A 21,514-nucleotide genomic window follows, 5' to 3' on the forward strand; every position below is an offset into this window, starting at 1 on the left:
CTTTGTACAATATTTAAAAGTGACCAGAAGAGTAGGTGTGGAATTAGTAGGATTATAGCCTCCTAGTTTTTCTGGGACTAGTATTCAACTAAGCAATACACTAGAAAAGTATTTTGTTCCTATTCTGATCCACACTCCAGTCTTCAGATTAGTACTGAGTTGCAGTGTCACCAATACTGAAGTCAGTTGCCTCTAGTATCTCAGTTGGAAACTATGCCAGCCATACGTTTTTCAGAAATGGAGCCAGAACATTTGCAATTTTAGAGCCAGGACAATGTTCAATTGTGAGATTTGTTATATTCTTCTTCTTCTGCCCATCTCTCTGAACTAGATGCTATCATGATGACCTTAGATTTGCACCTTCTGTGTCAGTCTGATTAACTTAAATGTAGCCGTTGATCCAGACAACAGATAACACACTTTTTTTGTTTTGTTTTAAAGAAAAACTCATTGCACATTGTTTTGAAATGTTTTCTTTCAACTGTTGATAATTGCTGTTTAATATGGTCTCAGAAGCATTTAAAATGCAATGTTATTAGTAGCTGTAGAAACAGCGAGCCTTTAAGAGTGCTATATTATTTGTCATACTTGCTTTAATTGCCACTATAAAGTCAGAAATACCGTCTGATATTGTTAGTTGCTCAACAGACTGTGTAAGGAAATTGTTGTGCACTGCCATGTCATGTATATCCATTCAGTGATTTTTCACCATTGTTATTCCAGTCCGTATTTGAATAACTGAAATTCTTGGGAATCCATAATCAAAATACTTTACAGTTCTTCCTGATCTGCATATGCATTTTTAATGTGTGTTATTGACTTTATAATTTTTCCTTTGCAAGGCTATTAGCAATATAAACACTGTCAAGTAACAATGATTACTGCAGCATGTATTTGTCACTCCTCAGCAAACTCATCCAGCAAAACAAAGATCAGAGCAATGTCTGACTACAGTCCTCAGACACATATGCCATATCTCTGTGAGAATTTAGTTTGGTTTTAAGAATGTCTCCACAAAGAGGTTGAACCAATTTAACTAAATTGGTTTCTCAGTCGACTTAGGACTTGTCTACGCACAACTTTTTTTACACTCTTGTAAATTTACAGAAATAAACCATATTGATATAATCCCCTTTATACCAGTATAACTGTGACTGCACTAGGGGGTTGCACCAATTTAACTATATCTATCTGTTTCTAAATTAATAGTGTTTGTATCAATTTCACTCTGTGTAGACCAGCTTTTAGTTAAATCAATACAATTTTCTGGTGTAGATAAGGCTGTAGAGACTTTATTTTCAGGGCCTGAAAACATTTACTTGACACATGCTAGCATGATACCTAAGGCCATATCTACACTTACAAGCTTACAGTGACACAGCTGTGCCAATACACTGTGTTTTATTACCATCTCAGCGAGCAGCGGTAGCTATGGTAGTGGGAGAGCGTCTCCTGCCGACATAGCACTGTGCGCACGAGGCTTATGTTTTTTTTTGCACCCTTGAGCGACAGAAGTTTTGCCGATGTAAGTGCTAATGTAGACATGGCCTAAGTCTTTGAGCCAAAGTGAAAAATACCTGTGAGATCATGGCCCTGTATAGATTAGGAAATTTGCTTGTATTATAGCTAGCATGTTTTAATTAACGTATTTTAAACACCACTTAGCACCTGTTATAGACTTAACACCTTTAAAAATGTGCTAGCTGATCATGGTCAATCCTAGTGAATTTTCTGTGAGGTGGGAGCTCAGCACTTTCTGAAAATCAAGCCTCAGTGGGTGTCTGAAGATGAGCATTCATAAATTGAGGTACCAAAAATCACTAGTTAATTTTGAAAATCTTGCTCATAAGTGAAAACTTAAATTCTTCAGAAATTTCTGAAACTCACCGGGGACAGCTTCCAACATTCTGAAGATGAGTGGACTTCATAAATTGCCCTCTTAGAGTATGTCTACACAGCAAAGAAAAACTGGCGGCTGACCCATGCCAGCCTACTCAGGCTGAGGGCCTGTTACATTGCTATGTAGACTTCCAGGCTCAGGCTGCAGCCAGAGCTCTGGAATCTCCAACCCTGCTGGGTCATAGAGCCCGGGCTCCAGCCCAAGCCTGGAAGTCTACACAGCAGTGAAACAGCCGTGCAGCCCAAGACCTGTGAGTCCAAGTTAGCTGGCACGGGCCAGCCATGGGTTTTTATTTGCTGTGTAGACATACTCTTACATAGGACAAATGTCTATAGTGTTCTTCAAGTGATTATCCACGTGGAGTCCACTCCTGTTCGTATGCACCTCGTGTGCTTAATCAGATTCTCTTAGCCAGCAGTGTCTGTTGGGACCATGCCTGTCCTGTCCCCCACCTGAAGGCATAAAGGGCAGAGAGGGCCCAACCACCACTCACTTCCTTCTTACTGCCCATGGCAATGAGATGGAACTCTTGCAGTGTCTGCCTGCTTCTCTGTTCAATGTGCTAGTTGTTAGTTTTGTTGTCTGTTACCAACACAAACACAAACAACCATTTTAGTCAGGTTCTGTTTTTTAGACTAGGACCCATACCCTTTCTCCCCATACAAGAGCTCTAGCAAAATGGTAGAAGCAAAATCTGTGCGGTTTAAAACATGCTCCTTCTGTTAATCTTCAATACTTTAATGATAAATACTCTAGATACCAGTTTCACTTAGGAGAATGACATATTCCTTAGCAATTTACCATATGTCACTCCTCCTCTGAATGGATTCAGAAAGGTGGACAAGCTCACTTAAAATTGTTCCTCCTGGATCTTTTTATGCAAGCTACCTTGGACATCAAAAGGAACGATGCAGCTGGACCCTCAGTCCTCTGTCAGTCCCTGTCCTCGAGCTCTCTAATAAGTTGAGATTCCACCCTGAGCTCCCTGGCTACTTCAACCAAGAAGTCCCTGTCATACATTTCCATTCCAGTTTTGACCTCTGGCAAGGTTAGAAAGGAGCAATGCTCCAGAGTTGAGCCAAGCCAGAGGTCATGTTGTCTGGTGCCTACTAAGTTGAGGTTTAAGATTCATAAGTCATGGTGACTGGGGCTCAACAGTCAAGGCAGCCACTGGCCTTGGAAGAGTCCCTCTGATGCCCTGGTCCCAACTGTTAAGAGAGCACTGATGACACCCACTAACCCTCCAGACTGTGACTACCTCAGTACTGGTTCTTCAACCCAGCATGTTGGCAAATGATGCTTCTGTACAGGCAACATTGGAACTCTGTTCCTTTGTGCCCAGCACATTGGTACCTAGTGGTTTGGTACCCAGGGAATATATGGTACTAAGTGATTTAACAGTGGTCCCTGTACTGGGGTTTCCTGAATGAAAGAGGTAATAACTAAGCGTCACTAAGTCTATTGACATGGTAGGTAACGGAGATATCTCTGATACAGACTTCATGCCCTACCTAGTTAGTGAGAGCCTAGCAGAAACAAAGAATTCCTCACAGGACAGTGCCTGTCTTGAAAATGGTGTACTTTTTTTCTTCATCCCCACTGGTAGGTAGTTGGGACTCTTCTCCTACATAGCCACCGCCACCTCCTCCTCCTCCCCCTAGGGTGGCAAAGTGGGAGTCAGGAAGAGATTTTTGAGGACGGATCTGTAAGGGACAGCAGGAAAGAACCCATGGCTCATAGGGAGCATTCCTTTTGGTACTCCCTCTCCCCTCATGCGTCCCCCATCCCAGTACCAATACCTGTATCAGCTTTGGCCCTACTGAATGCCCTAGGGGAGCAGACATATTCACAATTCATGGCCTGTATCTTCAGCCCACTCTAGGCCTAGATCACCCTTTCCAAAGAGGCACTATAAACCCACACAGCCAGATTAGCTAGTGCAGCCTCAGATCCTGCAAAGGCAGGAGAAAGTGATGAGGAATTACATCTGCATGGGAAGAACAATTTATTCCTGCTCCAATCTCCTCCTCATCTCCCAATGAAGCAGTAAATCCCTCAACCGTTTCTTCAGTTGATAACTTCATTAAGCTAATGGCAAAGACTCTAGATGTACCTCTGGAAGTGGTGCAGGAGCATCCTCACAAACTCCTGGACATCTTGCACCTTTCCATGCCCGGGGAGGGGCTCTTCATACTTATAAACGAAGGACTGCTGGAGCCTGTGAAAGGCCTGTGGCACATACCAGCATTTATTCTGGCCATGTCCAAGTGAGCTGACAGGAGGTACAAAGTCTCTTCCAAGGGATTTGAGTACTTTTTCCATGTAGTTACCAGGATTATTTGTCTGAGAGGTTGCAGCAGCCAGGGCCTCCCAAATCTACACCTTGGGAGAAAGACACAAAGGGTATGACTACACTGCAGCTGGGAGGTGTGATTCCCAATGTTGGTTGATAGACTTGCACTAGCTCAGGAGTACACAATACAAAATGGGGAGCTGACTTTAAAATACATAGAGCAACCAGTCTTGACTTGTGTTACTCAGCTGTGGAGAACTGGGCTTTGGTATGGTCATGTTCGAGCCATGCTCACTAAATTGATACTGCACTCAATCAAGCCTATAGGATCATCACAGGGACTTTGAAATTGACCTGGATGCTGTCTCTACACTGCCTCACAGGGATTACACCATCATCAGTGAGGCAGGATGCCTTCAGTAGAAAGGAGGGACAAAAAACAGGTGCATAAAATCTGAGACACCCATTATATGGGCACATTTGACCATGCAAGAGGCTAAAGTCCACAAAAAACTTTGCCTCTGAAAATCCTTTATCCCAAAATACCTCTGTGGAAGGCAACAGAGTAACAAAATGGCAAGAAATGCCAATGATCCTGGAGAACCTTCTTCAGAATGATTCCCCCCCCCCCCTCACTGATCTTGAATGAAAATACTGCTGTACCTTAAATTGAGTGTCAGCTAGAATGGCAAAGACTGTAGACAATATGATCAAGTGGAAGCTGAGGAATGACCCCAAAAGTGATGAGCCTAAGCAAACACTTGAACACTTCCTGATCCTGTGCCCCCAGTCAACATCCAACCCCGAGGAACTATTTGAGACAAGTGACAACACCAGGTGTTGGCTGCAGTTTTGGAGTGACAAGTTATGAGGATGATCTAAGAAGACAAGAAGTCCAGGACTGCTTATACCTCAGCAACTGGCTGGTTTGAGGAAGATCACTCCAACAGGTGACTATTAAAGCTCTTCACAACCTGGAACTCAAAGTCAACAGAGAAATCCAAACTTGTTCCATGTAGAACAAAGCATAGAATTCACTAGAGTACTGTTAGATTCCAGGTCATTGAGATCTGATCTTCTGTAGGAATCATTCCAGGTGACAGTAAACCTCATTAACCAACTTCAAGCTCACCCAAAACCATCAGTAAGAACATACTTTAGGTATCTGGGACACATGGCCTCATACACCTATATGATGCAGTTTGTAAGACTTTACCTATGTTCCATGCAGGGATGGTTGAAAACAGTGTATATACCCAGGAGAAACCACATAGACATGTTGGTCAAGAAGTTGTCATGTTAAACTGGTGGAAAGCCCCTCTTCAGGTGTGCAAAGGAATAAGTTTCTCTGCGCCTCTACCTACTAAGGCACTAATGATGTATATCTACACTCACAATGGAGATGGGGAGCGCATCTAGATTTACTTAACAACTCAAGGCATGTAGTCCCCTCAGGGAGCTCATTTGCATATAAACGTATGGAACTTAGAGCCTTCCACTTGGCATGCAATGTATTTCTGCCTTTACTCTGAAGAGCCACAATCCAGGTGCTGACAGACAACATCTCAGCTATGCATTACATGAACAGACAAGGAGGAACCAAGTCATCTCCACTCTGTCTGGAGTCCATCTGGCTCTGGACGTGGTGCATTCCAAATCAAATCACACCAGTGGCTCTGCATCTTTCTGACCTTCGGAACGCCTTACCAGACCATTCAGCAGTAATTCTCATACAACCCTGAGTAGTCTGTCAAATATCCAGAACATCTTTTGCAAGTGAGGATTCCTAGAAATAGACCTGGTTATTACAAGCCAAAACCACAAGTTTCAAACATTTTGTTCCAGAGAAAGGTTGAGTTCAGGCTCCTGGCAGACACTTTTCTCATCCTTTGGTCACTGGGGCTAATATATGCTTTTCTGCTGATCCCATGATACCGAAGGTTCTGAAGAAATTGAGGCAAGACTCTGGACTGATGGTTATAATAACCTCAGCATGGGCCAGGCAGTTCTGGTATTCAGATCTGATGAACCGCTCAACACAGCCCCCCATGACTGTACGTGCCATAGCCGACATAGTCTCGTGGAACAACCATCAGATCCAGACCCACCTTTATTACATTTGTTAGCCTGGAAGCTGTCTTGATGACATCCACTGAAAGAAGCTGTTTCATTGAAGTTCAGAATGTTCTGCTCCAAAGCAGGAATCCTCAACCAGACTGTCTGACTTATAAAGCTAAACAGAAGAGGTTTTCTATTTAGGCATCTCAGCACCAGTTGTCACCCTTGACATTACCAGTTTCAGCAATATTGATCTATTTACTAGCTATGAAACAAAATGGACTTTCTAACAGCTGGTGGACCATAATGATCCATCTTGCAGCAGTATCGGCACATCATCCTTCTATCCAGGGCCATACTGTATTTCCCACTGTGCAATGGTAGTATTCCTTAAGGACCTTATTCATATATTCTCCCAGTTTAGGATCCCCCTCCTTCTTGGGACCTCAGTATAGTATTAGCAGGGTTGGTGGGTCCTGCCTTTAATCCCCTAGAGGCCTTTTTCCCTTTACCATAGATCTACAAAGACTGCCTTTTTATTGGCCATTACATCATCTTGAAGGGTAAGGGAGATTCAGGCCCTAATGATGGGCCCCTCTTATACAGTGTTTCATAAAGACAGAGTCACTTAGTCCTCATCCAAGTTCCTGCCCAAAGTTTTTTTTTTTTCAGGATTCCATGTGAACCAGTTTGTCTCCCAGTTTTCATCCCCATGCCTCACTCGATCTCTGGGGAAGCTAACCTTCAAACACTTGATGTGGTAAGGGCACTATCTTTTTTTACATTGACAGGACAAAACTATTCAGGAACACACCTAGACTGTTTGTGGCTTTTGCAGAAAAGGTTAAGGGGAAGGCAATAGTCTCCTGGAGATTATATAAATGGGTCTTCAACTGTTTAAAGGCATGTTACAAGTTAGCCTGGTTAGAGTTACATTGGAGCTCATTCCATTAGAGCAGGGGTTCTCAAACTTCATTGCACTGCAACCCCCTTCTGACAACAAAAATTAGTACACGATCCCAGGGTGGGACCAAAGCCTGAGGCTGCCCGAGTCCTGCTGCCCTAGGTGGGAGGGCCAGAGCCAAAGCCCGAGCCCCAGCGCTCTGGTTGGGGAGCGGGGGTGGGTTCAAAGCCGAAGCCCAAGGGCTTCAGCCTGAGGCAGGGAGCCTGTAACCTGAGCCTTGCTGCCCAGAGCTGAAGCCCTTGGACTTCAGCCCCTGGGTGGTGAGCCTTGGGCTTTGGCCCCAGGCCCCAGCAAGTCTAAGCCAACCCTGGTGACCCCATTAAAATGTGATCATGACCCACTTTGGGGTCCCGATTCACAGTTTGAAAACTGCTGCACTAGAGCTCAGGCAGCCTATGTGGCCTGTTTGATGAGAGGCCCTATTTCTGAAATTTGTAGGGCAGCTAAGTGGAGCTTGGTCCACACATTTACAAAACACTGCTCTTAAGTCGAGGCTTCCAGACCAGATGCCAACTTTAGTAGGACTGTCTGCAATTATTGTTTAAGAAGGACTCCTACTATCCACCTCCAATCAGACAGACAATTATTTTAGGGCTTGTTTATGTGGATGCTTTGTGGGTGGAAAGCCAGGGTGTAAATCTACAGCACACTAGCTTGCCACATGTTAACTGGTTGTGTGACCCTGCTACCACGCACTAGAAGTTCCACAGTGCACTTTGATATACATACCAGTGTTGTTATAATAATCTGCAGTGTTATGAATCCTAAATTCTGGACACAGCTTTTTAAGTTTTCTGATTGACTGTGTGATCTACCTACCTAGGTTTTTATTGTATCCACTATTGTGGTGTCTTTGTTCCTTAATGTTGTATCTTTGCCAGTAATAAAAAATAAATGGAGGGAATTACCTTTCCCATCAAGTTTTTGTTTAGAAATGCTAATTGAATTGTATTTTTGGTGAATTATTGTTTCTCTTAGATGACTGAAATTCCTTGCCCTTTTTTGCTTTGTGACTCAGTGTATTTGATGTGTGAAATAATCCTTCAGAAATTCATTATATGACCTGGCTTATTTTGCCTTGATTCATTATTCTGATGCTTTACTATACTTTGACACAACTCTTAGTTCTGTATATATTTTAATGTGTTACATTATTACCTAGACTTTTTATTTTTTACTACTACTCCCTCTAAAGACAACTTTCAGCTCTATACTAGCATAGATTACTTTACCTATCTCGGCTGTATTTTGCACTCTCTATTTTTCTGTTAAATTATTCATTAATCTGCCCACCCAACCATATTTTTAATTCCTTCTGTAGACTTGCACCTTGCAGCTTGTGATTCTGCATTGATAAATACTAATCACATTTGAAATCTATTCCTATTGCCCAGCTGCTGACTAGGATATGCAAAACATGCCTTAATGTGGCATGCCTTTATTTACAGTGTGTCAAAACCATTCCAGAGAGTGACTAAAAATTGTGGAATGTTCTGGAATAAAACGATCAAGCTGCTGGAAAAGGCTTTAAATAGATTTTGTCTGTCACTCACCATTTGGCAACTGAGTCTTGCCATGTAAAATCATTGTTGAGACTGACATGTCTATCTGCTCAATTTAGCATTCTTCAAATTTGAGTGCATCAAAATCAACTGAATCTGCAGGACTTGATCTTCAAATGTTTGATCAGAATTTGTTTTGAACTGGACTGTTTTATGCATACAGTATTTCAAAAATGAAGATAAACACGAGCAATCTATGAATATTCCAACAGGCTGTACCCTTGATGTTAATTTTTACTACTTTGGAACACAATTTTTTTTATCCAAAACAATTATATTTTTACATTTATGTTTATTTTTTTTCTGTTATGTGAAAGGATGTTAAAATGGATAATTCTACTGTTCTTTTGATATGTGCATGTCCCACATTAGCACAGAGCATCTATGGAGAATTGAAAGACTACGTTTCAAAGTGTCACTCAGTCAACTGCCAGTTTGCAATTGGCTCTTTAGAATTAAACTCATTGTGAAGTGATGGCATAGCATGCTAACACATAGTAAAGAAAACCAAACTGCTTTTTTTTTTTTTCTGAGTTTTGAATTTTAGAACTGCTTATTAGGAACTGTAACTGTAATTCTTTAAAACAAGTTGATTTTATAATATTTTTCTACTCCTGAGACTTCATTTCCTTATGTGATAGTGTGTTTGGTTTGCACTGTAACTAACATTCTAAATGACTAATCTACTTTACCACCAGATGAAGCAGCCTAGCTTTCAGTCCTGCAGTCATTATTTAATTAGTACTCAGAACATTATCCATGAAGGCTGTGATTATTTGCTATCCTCTCAAGAGTGTGGAATCCACGTAGTAGTCCTGGGAGAATTCTGCGCCAAAAAATAAAAAATTCTGCAACAAAAAATTAAAAAATCTGTGCACAATATTTTCAAATTCTGCAAAATTCTGCATATTTTATTTGTTAAAATAAACAATTCAAATATAATCATACCAGTTTCAAGTATTTTTGGTCCTTCATTTCAAAATACCTGTCAGCAAGTATGTCTGTAACAATACAGACAACAACAAAATCAGAAAATGTTGTTTGACAAATAGATTCCTTAGTAGACATATTAATACAGAACTCTGAGCAATAATTCATTTAAACTACAATACAGAACCATATTTCCCACACACCCCATAAGCGGTGCAAAGGCTGGGGGGTAGTCTTGGGTAACGGAGGAGCTGAGGGAGAGGGAAATAATTGCTGGGAAGGATCCTGGGTGTGAACTTGAATGGTTGTTGGGTATGGGGGGGGAAGTATGTTTTTTGGGGGGGCAGGGAGGGACTGTTAGGGAGCTCCCCCCCATGCAGACCCTGGCTGACCCCTCGCCTCTCCCATTCAGTCAGGCACACATGTCCCTCCACCCCCACTCAGACACCCACTCCCCATCCCCATGTGTCCTTACACCCCCTGTCCACATGTGTTGCTCCATCTTCACCCAGACACCCACTCCTGCATCTCCATGTGGCCCTGCACCACCTCCCTCGGTCCCAATGTGTCTCCATGCCCCCTCTCAGCCATTCTCCCGTCCCTATGTGGCCCTGCACCTCCCTTCCCCCTGTGGCCCAGAGCCTCATCTCCCATTGAGCCCCTGCCCAGTCTGGCCTCCCCCACTAGCCCTTATGAGCCCCTGTCTGACTCCCCCAGCAGCCCTGAACTGTCTGTCTCTCCATAGCCCCCGGTCTCCTGACTTGACCCTAAAGGTACTGTGAAGAAGGCTCAGCAGGCTCTTTCTCTTCCCTAGCTGGCTGGGAGCAGCTGCTGTGTTCTATCGCCACAGCGCCCTCTGGTGGGCAAAAGGCAGAACCGTAGCAACTTTTCAGCAGAAGCTTTTTCTGCGCAAAAATAAAAATGTGTGAGGCTCATAAATTATGTGCACGCACAGTGGCACAGAATTCCCCTCAGAGTAACGTAGGTATTAATCACTAAAAACTGTGATTACTAGCAATTAAGCTTTCAATGCTCCAGGAGTTATTTTTCAGTTACCTATCTCTGTTAACTTTTGAAGCCAGATTACCTCATGCTTAGTACACGAGGGCATGGATATGGTTTCCTGATTATCAGGCTGCCAGCTCAGGTCCTGAAGGGAGTTAGAGCAGTCTATCTTTCCTATCTTCACATACAATATATGGGAAAAGTGGACGAACAAAGAATAGGAGCTGGGTAGGTCTGGTTCCTGATCCTTTACTCCCTATACGCTATCTGGTAGCTGGGGTGTGTACTAGCTATTCTGGAGCCTTGCAAGTAACTTCTGATGCCTGGAGTGACAAATATTTTTTAGGGTGCTTTATTGGCACCAGTTTTTATTGGCAGTAAAAGACTACTTACAGATAATTTCAACCAATCAATTTGATTCTTTACCATATTGCTATAATAGCATAAGTGTAATATAGAATAGTGCAGAACTTTCAAAACCCTCAGTCCTGAACTAGAGGTGATCTATGGACCGCTTATCGGTGGTCTAAAGACAGCTGGCTGTCCAAATTGTGCTGGCTTTCCTTCTTGTTTTTGTTATTTTTGCAATAAAGACAGCTACAAATGAATTAGTTTCCTGATACTTCTTTTCTCTGTAACCAATTGCTGTATTTTCCAAAGGGATATTATGCACTCATCAATAGGAGGGGAGCTGGTCAGAGGTTGTCTTCTCAACTATCTCTCTGTTAAGTTGTGATCCACACATTGAAGAAAGTAGGAAACCCTGGAATAGTGTTCTCCTTCAGTCTTCATTTAGTGCACTGTGAACATGAAAGGAAAGAACCTAAAATCAATAAAGATGAGGATGGATGCTTATATTTTTATCACAATTACATATGTAAGACTATTATAATAAAAATGATATGCAAACAATATCATGATTTCACAGTTCCCTGGTGACCATACAACCTGTTAGATATGTTTGGCGAGATTGGTATCACCAGACTGAGAATTCCTTCCCGCACTTCACCCTACTCAGCCATCTAGTAGCTGTTCCCACATGGTCAAGTACATTGGAAAAGACCCATCATGATATGGGGATACCATACTTAGCAATGCTCAGATGCACAGAGCTGCCAGCTCTAACCTGGTTACAGCTGCTGCTAATTACATGTATGTTTCAACTGCACTCTGGCAAGTCTACATGTACTGGAATTTTAAATGTTTTGTTATTTCTGTAATGCCATGGACTGTGCCTTCAGAGTTTACAATCTAAATTAAGGGCAGAACTGAGCAGCTGCTGAAGGGACAGTTTGCAACACAATTTGGTTGCAGAAAGATTGAGTGTCATGTGTTCACTGAACAATCATTCTGAACAATTGATTTTAAGATAGGCATCGTCATCGAAGAAGATATGTTACTGTTTTTCCTCATCTGATTGTAATTTGAACAAGAGATAATACAGGAATGACTCACAAATGTTCATTGTGAGCAGGTATTAACTGATACTTTCTCTTTCAGCTAATCTTCCAGTACCAACAATTGCTGCGATAGATGGGACTGCATTAGGTGGTGGCCTAGAACTGGCATTAGCCTGTGACATAAGAGTGGCAGGTAAGACTGAATCCTATTAAATGATCAGGAGATTATTAGCATTATAGAAGGCTTGACTAATCCTTGCCTTGGCAACAGTCCTTATAAAACTGATTTTATATTCTGACATTGCATACGCTCAATTATTTCTATGTGATTTAGCAGAAACTTGACTGAAATAATTGCTGATGTTTAATTTCATACCATTTACTGTTGATAGATAGAGCATTTTTGTTGCCTGTTTTAATTTATTCTTATGATCTTCATTTTATCGTTAGCAGTCTTCACTATATCATTAGCAGTGATCCCAGAAGGCTAGGGCAGAGATTGAGAATTTTTTTTATAATTAAAATGCTCTTGTCGTCAAAATTTGTTACTATACAAACAGGTTGCAGGAAATAGGCCAAACTAGTTTGTGAGTGTATTATTAAATAAGTAATTAAGCTCTTATAAAATAAAAGTGACAACAGCACATGAAAAGAGGAACCTTGATCTATCCAGCTGTCAGAACTGCAAAACCATTTGTTGGAAAGTAAATGGAAACTTGCTCTTGAGCACTTGCCAGCATACTCATAGTATATTAAGCTGTTTGACCCTGAGGGAGTAGTCAGTCAGCTAAAGAATTCATAATCATCAGAAACAGACTTCCCCACCATTTCAAGTTGTTAAATAATAACATTGCCACTTTCTTTTAGTGCTTTAAAATGTACAAATAATTCTGTGCATTATTGGATCTAAATAACTTACTTGCATCAGCAATCTTCCTGTGTGAAAATTAATGAGGTACAGAGCCTGTCTTGACAGGAATAGCTTCTTTGTTCTTTTAATAAATTGCAGCTCAATTTGGTGTCTTTCTGTATTTCCATAGGCAAATGCTTTTTTAAGTGATGGTTTGTTGTTTGGAAGACAAGTTTAATAAATTAACAGATTGTTGTAAAGAATCTTCTTTTGTATAAACTTTTTCAAATTATTATTTAGTATAGATTATATCAAGAACTCATTACATTTTATGCTTCTTTTCAAGCCTCTTCTGCTAAAATGGGTCTAGTTGAAACAAAGCTGGCAATCATTCCGGGTGCAGGTATGAATTTTAGTCTTGTACAATACTGAAGATAATCCAACTGCTAACCAGTGGCCTTGGTGCTTGTGATTTTGCATTGTTGGTTATACATTTTATGTTTAACTTTGTATGTTTTAAGTGTTATTAACATAGTTTTAAACCATATTTCCTACTGAAAATTAGTAAAAAGTTTTTTTCTTTAAAGAAATGAGTTATGTAGGATTGGTTTTTTTTAATGGATGCCCGCCTTAACGGTTATGTAAATAGGGTTAATGTCTTTGAAGGCTGATGTCATTTGTGTAGGGGCATGTGCAAAAACATTAATTTGTAACTATTAGTATAGCAGAAATGGTAATTTAATTTGATGATCCAACACCGTATACCATCTTAGAATCATAGAAGATTAGCATTGGAAGAGACCTGAGGAAGTCATCTGGTCCAACCCCCTGCTCAAAGCAGGACCAACCCCAACTAAATCAATCTGTTCCTAAATCTGTTCCTTTAGGACACCAATTCAACTTTTGTATTGCTTTTTAGTCAGTTATATGAAGATACTGACTGTGAAAGTGTGGTGTATGTATCACTCTATCTCATTCAGAATTTTTTTGGTATTTTCAGAGGACAGAGACTACTATTTTATTTTAATACCTTCTTCCACTTGGAAGGACAGTTGGCCCTACTCTGGATTCAGGGTGGCTGAAAAGAATAAAGGGGTAATAATGATGTTTGATTTGAGTCCCTTCTACTGTGAAGGGCATTTATTTTTGTTTTCCAGATAAAAGCACACTGATTTGAACCAAACTATTTGCCTTTGTGATGGAAGAACAATATCTTGAGGAAACAAAACTTCTCTGCTAGGGCTTTAGCTGATGTTGCTAGAAGTGTTGTGAGAATTTTATACCTCAGCTTTGGAGTAATGTTCTTTCTGATTGGTGAAGGCTGTTGGGGAAATACTAGGTTTGTTGCTAATGGAGATTGTCAATGCTTGTAGCAGGAAGAGCAGGGTGCCAACTGTCCTTAAGGAAACATTGGTGCAACCTCTGGATAAGAAACAACCACTTGAATTTGACAGTCTGGATGCTTTTTGTCCTGTTTCAAATTTTCCATTATTGGTTAAGATTATTGAGGAAGTTATGATGAGACATCTCACAATATCTTAATTAGGTGTTTCAGATCTCCTAGTTTATTCTCAGTTTGAGTTCAGACCTTTGTTTGGCATGGGTACAGCACTGGGTTATCCTGATGGTTGATCCCTTCTTAGCCATGGGTGAAGATGAGGTATTCATACATATATTTTTAGGTCTGTCAGTTGCTTGTGGTGTCTTTGATCGTGATATATTATTGCCTTGCCAATTGATCCTAGTGGGAGTAGATGAAGGTGCAGTTGATTACCTATGTTCTTTTATTTCAGAGAGCTCCCATAGGGTGCTGTTGAGGATGGTGGCATCCTAGAGGCAGAAAACCAAAGATAGTATAGGCAGTGGCTGGTCGATGTTCAGTTATTTCAAGAATGAGACTATGGAAAAACATGTTGTTTTGGCCATGTTAAATTCTAGTGAGCTTTTATTTGAACAGCTCTTGTGCCCCCATGACTTTCTGTCAGGGATGTGTCTGCAATGGAGATGTGGATTCTGTCCCAAATCTGGCCGGGTTATAAGCCTTTGAAAAATTGTAGTTTGTGCAAGCTCGGTAGAGACTTCTTTGATTTTACCAGCTAAAATCTCCAAAGATTCCATCCTCATTGAGCTTGCTCAAACCTCTCACAATTCCTAGTGTTGATCACACTGCACTTACACAACCCCTACAGAGTGACTGAACATGCTCCATATGTTCTCATCTCCTATTTGTGATTGGACTGTGACTGTAGGGAAGGATTGCAGACCAAGTTGGATGAGCAAGCATCTCAAACAGTGATTAAGAGAAAGCAGAAAGCCTACAAGAATGGAAGATGGGATAGATCAGCAAGGAGAGCTACCTCTTGGAGTGTGGGGATAAAGTGAGAACTGCCAAAAGCCAAGCAGAGTTGGGTCTTGCAAAGGAAATTAAAACCAATAGTAAAAGATTTGATAGCCATATAAATAAAAAGAAAACAAGGAAAGAAAAAATGGGACCACTAAGCACTGAAGATGGGGTGGAGATTAAAGATAATCTAGGCATGGACCAACACCACAACAAATACGTTGCCTCAGTTTTTAATAAGGGTAATGAAGAGTTTAGGGGTCATGGCAGGGTGGCTAATGGGAACAAGAATATGGAAGTAGAAATTACAATATCCACGTTGGAAGTCAAACTGCAACAGCTTAATGGGATTAAATCTGGGGGCCTGGATAATCTCCCTCCAAGAATATTAAAGGAACTGGCACATGAAATTGCAAGCCCAATAGCCATGATTTTTAATGAATCTGTAAACTCGGGGGTTATACCCTATGACTGGAGAATTACTAATAGATATCCTATTTTTAAGAAAGGGGGAAAAAGTGATCCAGGAGATGACAGGCCTGTTAGTTTTACTTCAGTTGTATGCAAGGTCTTGGAACAAATGTTGAAAGAGAAAGTAGCTAATGACATAGAAGTAAATAGTAATTGGGATAAAATATAACATGGTTTTACAAAATGTAGATGGATTTCCTTCTTTGATAAGACAACTGGTTTTTTAGACAAAGGAAATACGGGTATATCTAATCTACCTGGATTTCAGTCAGGCATCTGATACAGTTAAATTGGAGAAGATGGGAATTAATATAAGGATTGAAAGGTGGATAAGGAATTGGTTAAAGGGGAGACTACAATGGGTCATACTGAAAGGCTGCCAGGCTGGAGGGAGGTTACTGGAGGAGTTCCTCAGGGATCGGTCTTGGGACCAATCTTATTTAACAGTTTCATTAATGACCTTGGCCCAAGAAGTGGGAGTGAGCCAATAAAATTTGCAGATGACACACACTTGGGAGGTATTGCCAATATGGAGGAAGACCGGAATATCATACAAGAAGATCCAAAGGACTTTGAAAACTGGAGTAATAGAAATGGAATGAAATTTAATAGTGCAAAGGGACTATCATCAAGACGTTTTGCTATAATCTGGGGACTTCCAGTTGGAAGCAACAGAGGAGGAGAAAGACCTGGATATATTGGTTGGCCACAGGATGACTATGAGCTGCTAATGTGATGCGGCTGTGAAAAAGGCTAATACAGTCCTAGGATGCATCAGGCAAGGTATTTCCAGTAGAGACAGGGAAGTGTTAGTACCATTATACAAGGCACTGGTGAGACCTCATCTGGAATAGTGTGTGCAGTTCTGGGCTCCCATGTTTAACAAAAAATGAATTTAAACTGGAACAGTTGCAGAGAAGGGTTACTAGGATGATCAGAGGAATGGAAAACCTACTTTATGAGAGGGGAATCAAAGAGTTTGGCTTGTTTAGCTTAACCAAAAGAAGGCTGAGGGGAGATATGACTGCTCTCCATAAGTACATCAGAAGGATAAATATCAGGGAGGGAGAGGAGTTATTTAAGTTAAGCGCCAATGTGGACACAAGAACAAATGGATATAAACTGGTCATCAACAAGTTTAAGCTTGAAATTAGACAAAGGTTTCTAACCATTAGGGGAGTGAAGTTGTGGCACGGCCTTCCAAGGGGAGCAGTGGGGACAAAAAAATCCTAAGTGGCTTCAAGACTAGGCTTGATAAATTTATGGAGGGGACATTATGATGAGACTGCATACAATGGTATGTAGCTGATGTGTGAATGGTAGCAGCAAATATCTTCAATGGCCAGTGATGGGACACTAGAAGGGGCGGGTTCTGAGTTAGTACAGAGAATCCTTCCCAGGTGTCTGGCTGGTAGGTCTTGCCCACATGCTCAGAGTCTAACTGATTTGCCATATTTGGAGTTGATAAGGAATTTTCTCCTGGGTCAGATTGGCAGAGACCAGTGTTCCCTCTAAGCTGCGTGACTGCATGGCCACACAAGAGTCAATTGAGTGCCATGCATTTGATTAGTAGAGCTGCGCACATCCGGCAACTTGTGTTCAGATGCCCCTCCACTCCACTGCTCCTGCCCTCTGCCTTGGAGCTCCTGGGACCCTCCTGCTTGCTGTGCAGAGTTGGGGGGAGGGGACACTGATGTCAGGGTGTTCCTCTCCCCCTGCCTCTCTCTGCCCATGTACCCCATTTCTGTAGAGTGGGGGAGGAGGGCAAGGCTCATGAGGTAGACTGAGCTGCTGGTGGCTGCTGCGGTCTGAATGAGCCTTCAGACTGGTGAGTGCGGCTGTGCTTAAAGAGAAAGTGCACGGTCTCTCATACACTTCCCCAGCAGCCAGCACACACACTCTCTCTGTCTCTCATTCACACGCTGTCTCTGTATGTGTCTCTCTCTCACTCACACACACACTCACTGTCTCTCACACACTTCCCTCCCAACACATAGAATCATAGAATATTAGGGTTGGAAGAGACCTCAGGAGGTCATATAGTCCAATCCCCTGCTCAAAGCAGGACCAACACCAACTAAATCATCCCAGCCAGGACTTTATCAAAGCTGGGCCTTAAAAACTTCTAAGGATGGAGATTCCACCACCTCCCTAGGTAATCCATTCCAGTGCTTCACCACCCTCCTAGTGAAATAGTGTTTCCTAATATCCAACCTAGACCTCCCCCACTGCAACTTGAGACCATTGCTTCTTGTTCTGTCATCTGCCACCACTGAGAACAGCCGAGCTCCATCCTCTTTGGAACCCCCCTTCAGGTAGTTGAAGGCTGCTATCAAATCCCCCCTCACTCTTCTCTTCTGCAGACTAAATAACCCCAGTTCCCTCAGCCTCTCCTCGAAAGTCATGTGCCCCAGCCCCCTAATTATTTTTGTTGCCTTCTGCTGTACTCTCTCCAATTTGTCCACATCCCTTCTGTATTGGGGGGACCAAAACTGGATGCAATACTCCAGGTGTGGCCTCACCAGTGCCGAATAGAGGGGAATAATCACTTCCCTCAATCTGCTTGCAACGCTCCTACTAATACAGCCCAATATGCCGTTGGCCTTCTTGGCAACAAGGGCACACTGCTGACTCATATCCAGCTTATCGTCCACTGTAATCCCCAAGTCCTTTTCTGCAGAGCTGCTGCTTAGCCAGTCAGTCCCCAGCCTGTAGCAGTGCATGGGATTCTTCCTTCCTAAGTGCAGGACTCTGCACTTGTCCTTGTTGAACCTCATCAGATTTCTTTTGGCCCAATCCTCCAATTTTTCTAGGTCACTCTGGACCCTATCCCTACCCTCCAGCATATCTACCTCGCCCCCCAGTTTAGTGTCATCTGCGAACTTGCTGAGGGTGCAATTAATCCCATCATCCAGATGATTAATAAAGATGTTGAACAAAACCGGCCCCAGGACCGACCCCTGGGGCACTCCACTTGATACCGGCTGCCAACTAGACATCGAGCTATTGATCACTACCCGCTGAGCCCGACAATCTAGCCAGCTTTCTATCCACCTTATAGTCCATTTATCCAATCCATACTTTTTTAACTTGCTGGCAAGAATGCTGTGAGAGACCATATCAAAAGCTTTGCTAAAATCAAGATATATCACATCCACCGCTTTCCCCATATCCACAGAGCCAGTTATCTCATCATAGAAGGCAATCAGGTTGGTCAGGCATGACTTGCCCTTGGTGAATCCATGTTGACTGTTCCTGATCACCTTCCTCTCCTTCAAGTGCTTCAAAATGGATTCCTTGAGGACCTGCTAGATGATTTTGCTGGGGACTGAAGTGAGGCTGACCGGTCTGTAGTTCCTGGGGTTCTCTTTCTTCCTTTTTTAAAATATGGGCACTGTATTTGCCTTTTTCCAGTCGTCCGGGACCTCCCCAGATAACCACGAATTTTCAACGATAATGGCCAATGGCTCTGCAATCACATCAGCCAACTCCCTCAGCACCCTTGGATGCATTAGATCTGGACCTATGGACTTGTGCATGTCCAGCTTTTCTAAATAGTCCTTAACCTGTTCTTTCACCACTGAAGGCTGCTCACCTCCTCCCCATACTCTGTTGCCCAGTGTGTTGCCCAGCAGTCTGGGAGCTGACCTTGTCTGTGAAGACAGAGGCAAAAAAAGCATTGAGTACTTCAGCTTTTTCCACATCATCTGTCACTATGTTGTCTCCCCCATTCAGTAAGGGTCCCACACTTTTCCTGACCACCTTCTTGTTGCTAACATATCTTCTTGTTACCTTTTACATCCCTTGCTAGCTGCAACTCCAGCTGTGACTTGGCCTTCCTGATTACACCCCTGCAATATTTTTATACTCCTCCCTAGTCATCTGTCCAAATTTCCACTTCTTGTAGGCTTCCTTTTTGAGTTTAAGCTCACCGAATATTTCACTATTAAGCTAAGCTGGTCACCTGCCATATTTGCTATTCTTTCTTTACTTGTATTATTCGTGATACTTCCTGCAATGCACATATATTCTCTGTAATTTTGTTCTTTCAAAGTGCTGCTATTTTAGTTTTTTGACTGGTCTGTGCATTTCAGAATTTTTATTTCTTTCTTTCACTTAAATATAATTCTTTGAGTAGTGAGTTCTAAAATGCCTAACCTGTCTTGCCTGGAGTAATTATCTCTATGGTAACTTTTAAAAAATATATATTATATCTAGGTTTTTTGTGTCTACTGGTGGCACACATGCACACATTACCTCAATATTGGTGCACATAACAAAATTCATTCTGCACATGGATAGAAAAAATTAGAGGGAACATTGGCAGAGACCCTGGGAGCTTTTTGCCTTTCGATGCAGCATGGGGTACAGGTCACTTGCAGGTTTAAACTAGAGTAAATGATGAATTCTCTGTAACTTGAAGTCTTTAAATCATTATTTGAGGACTTCAGTAACTCAGGCAGAGATTATGGGTCTTTTACAGGAGTGGTTAGGCTCTCTTGCCTGCAATGTGCAGGCGGTCAGACTAGATGATCATGATGGTCCCTTCTGGCCTTAAAGTCTGAGTCTGTGTGCTACAGGGGCAAAGCCAGACTCTTCCCAGTAATGGCTGCTCCTAGTTGCTTCAGGACAGGTGGGGCTGTAACTGAGGGTACATCTACACTACCCGCTGGATCGGTGGGTAGTGATCGATCTATCAGGGATCTATTTATCGCGTCTAATGTAGACGTAATAAAATCGATCCCTGATCGCTCTGCTGTCGACTCCGGAACTCCACTGTGGCGAGAGGTGGAAGCGGAGTCAACGGGGGAGCAGCAGCGGTCGACTCGCCGCCGTCCTCACGGCCAGGTAAGTCAACCTAAGATACCCTGACTTCAGCTACACTATTCGCGTAGCTGAAGTTGCGTATCTTAGGTCGACCCCCCCCCGCTAGTGTAGACCTAGCCTGATAGTAGGGAGCCTAGCCCACTAGGGTCATACACCTACAGAGCTTGGAATAGAACCCAAGATTCCCGAGTCTCTCCATTCCTTTGCTGTCTGCAAGTAGCTGTGAAACCCACTGGCAAAGTGAGTGTCTCATCTTCCCTCTAGTGCTGCTCCAAATAGAGGAGGAAAACATACTATTGCTATCAGTTACTCAGTTAGCTCAAGTAGTGGAGGTTTGTGTGATTAATCTAAAGGTTCTAACCTCGCTGATGACCAAGATGTAGAATGATGACACATGGTGGGATTTCTGTGTTTCCAGTCAGCTTTTTTTAAAACCTAGGAAATTAAAGACACCCACACAAAGTAAGTTGAAAAAACAAGATTAAGATTGAATAGTCAAGTCTTGAAAAGTTAGGAAATGCTAGAATAAATACTGCCCTGGCAACCTTAAATTCAGCCCCATTGTATATACATTATGATGATCTTTAATTACATGATCATGCTGGGATCTGATTTGCAGAAGTGCTGATCACTTACTGCTACAACTGAAGTCAACGGGAGCGGTGCTTTAAACATATAAAGTACTGTATTATGCTAAATACTCTGAAAAAATCCTCTTTCATTCGATCCTTGTGCAAAAATAATTGAGGAGAAAAGCTATTAAATTAGTGAATGGGGAAAAGTGATAATAGTACTGTTTATATATAAAAAAAAGAGATGACTTTTTTTATACAGAGGAATTAGCTTATTGTGTGTGCCCAGAAAATCATCATTTGCCAACACATTGCAGAGAATGAAGAGGTATGTGAAATTG

The 21,514-nt window shown here is 42.0% G+C and overlaps 1 protein-coding gene across 2 annotated transcripts in view; it reads left to right on the top strand.

The window, feature by feature from the left end:
- AUH (AU RNA binding methylglutaconyl-CoA hydratase) overlaps nt 1-21,514 on the top strand; it is a 190,210-nt gene that overhangs the window by 76,123 nt on the left and 92,573 nt on the right. For both annotated transcript variants that reach the window (XM_065406754.1, XM_065406755.1), the window contains exons 5-6: nt 12,213-12,305; nt 13,309-13,365. In XM_065406754.1, the coding sequence (XP_065262826.1) occupies nt 12,213-12,305; nt 13,309-13,365 (150 nt within the window). The remainder of the gene's footprint in view (nt 1-12,212; nt 12,306-13,308; nt 13,366-21,514) is intronic.

The sequence above is a fragment of the Emys orbicularis genome, chromosome 6 (assembly GCF_028017835.1).
Source record: "Emys orbicularis isolate rEmyOrb1 chromosome 6, rEmyOrb1.hap1, whole genome shotgun sequence".
In the NCBI taxonomy this organism is placed as follows: Eukaryota; Metazoa; Chordata; order Testudines; family Emydidae; genus Emys; species Emys orbicularis.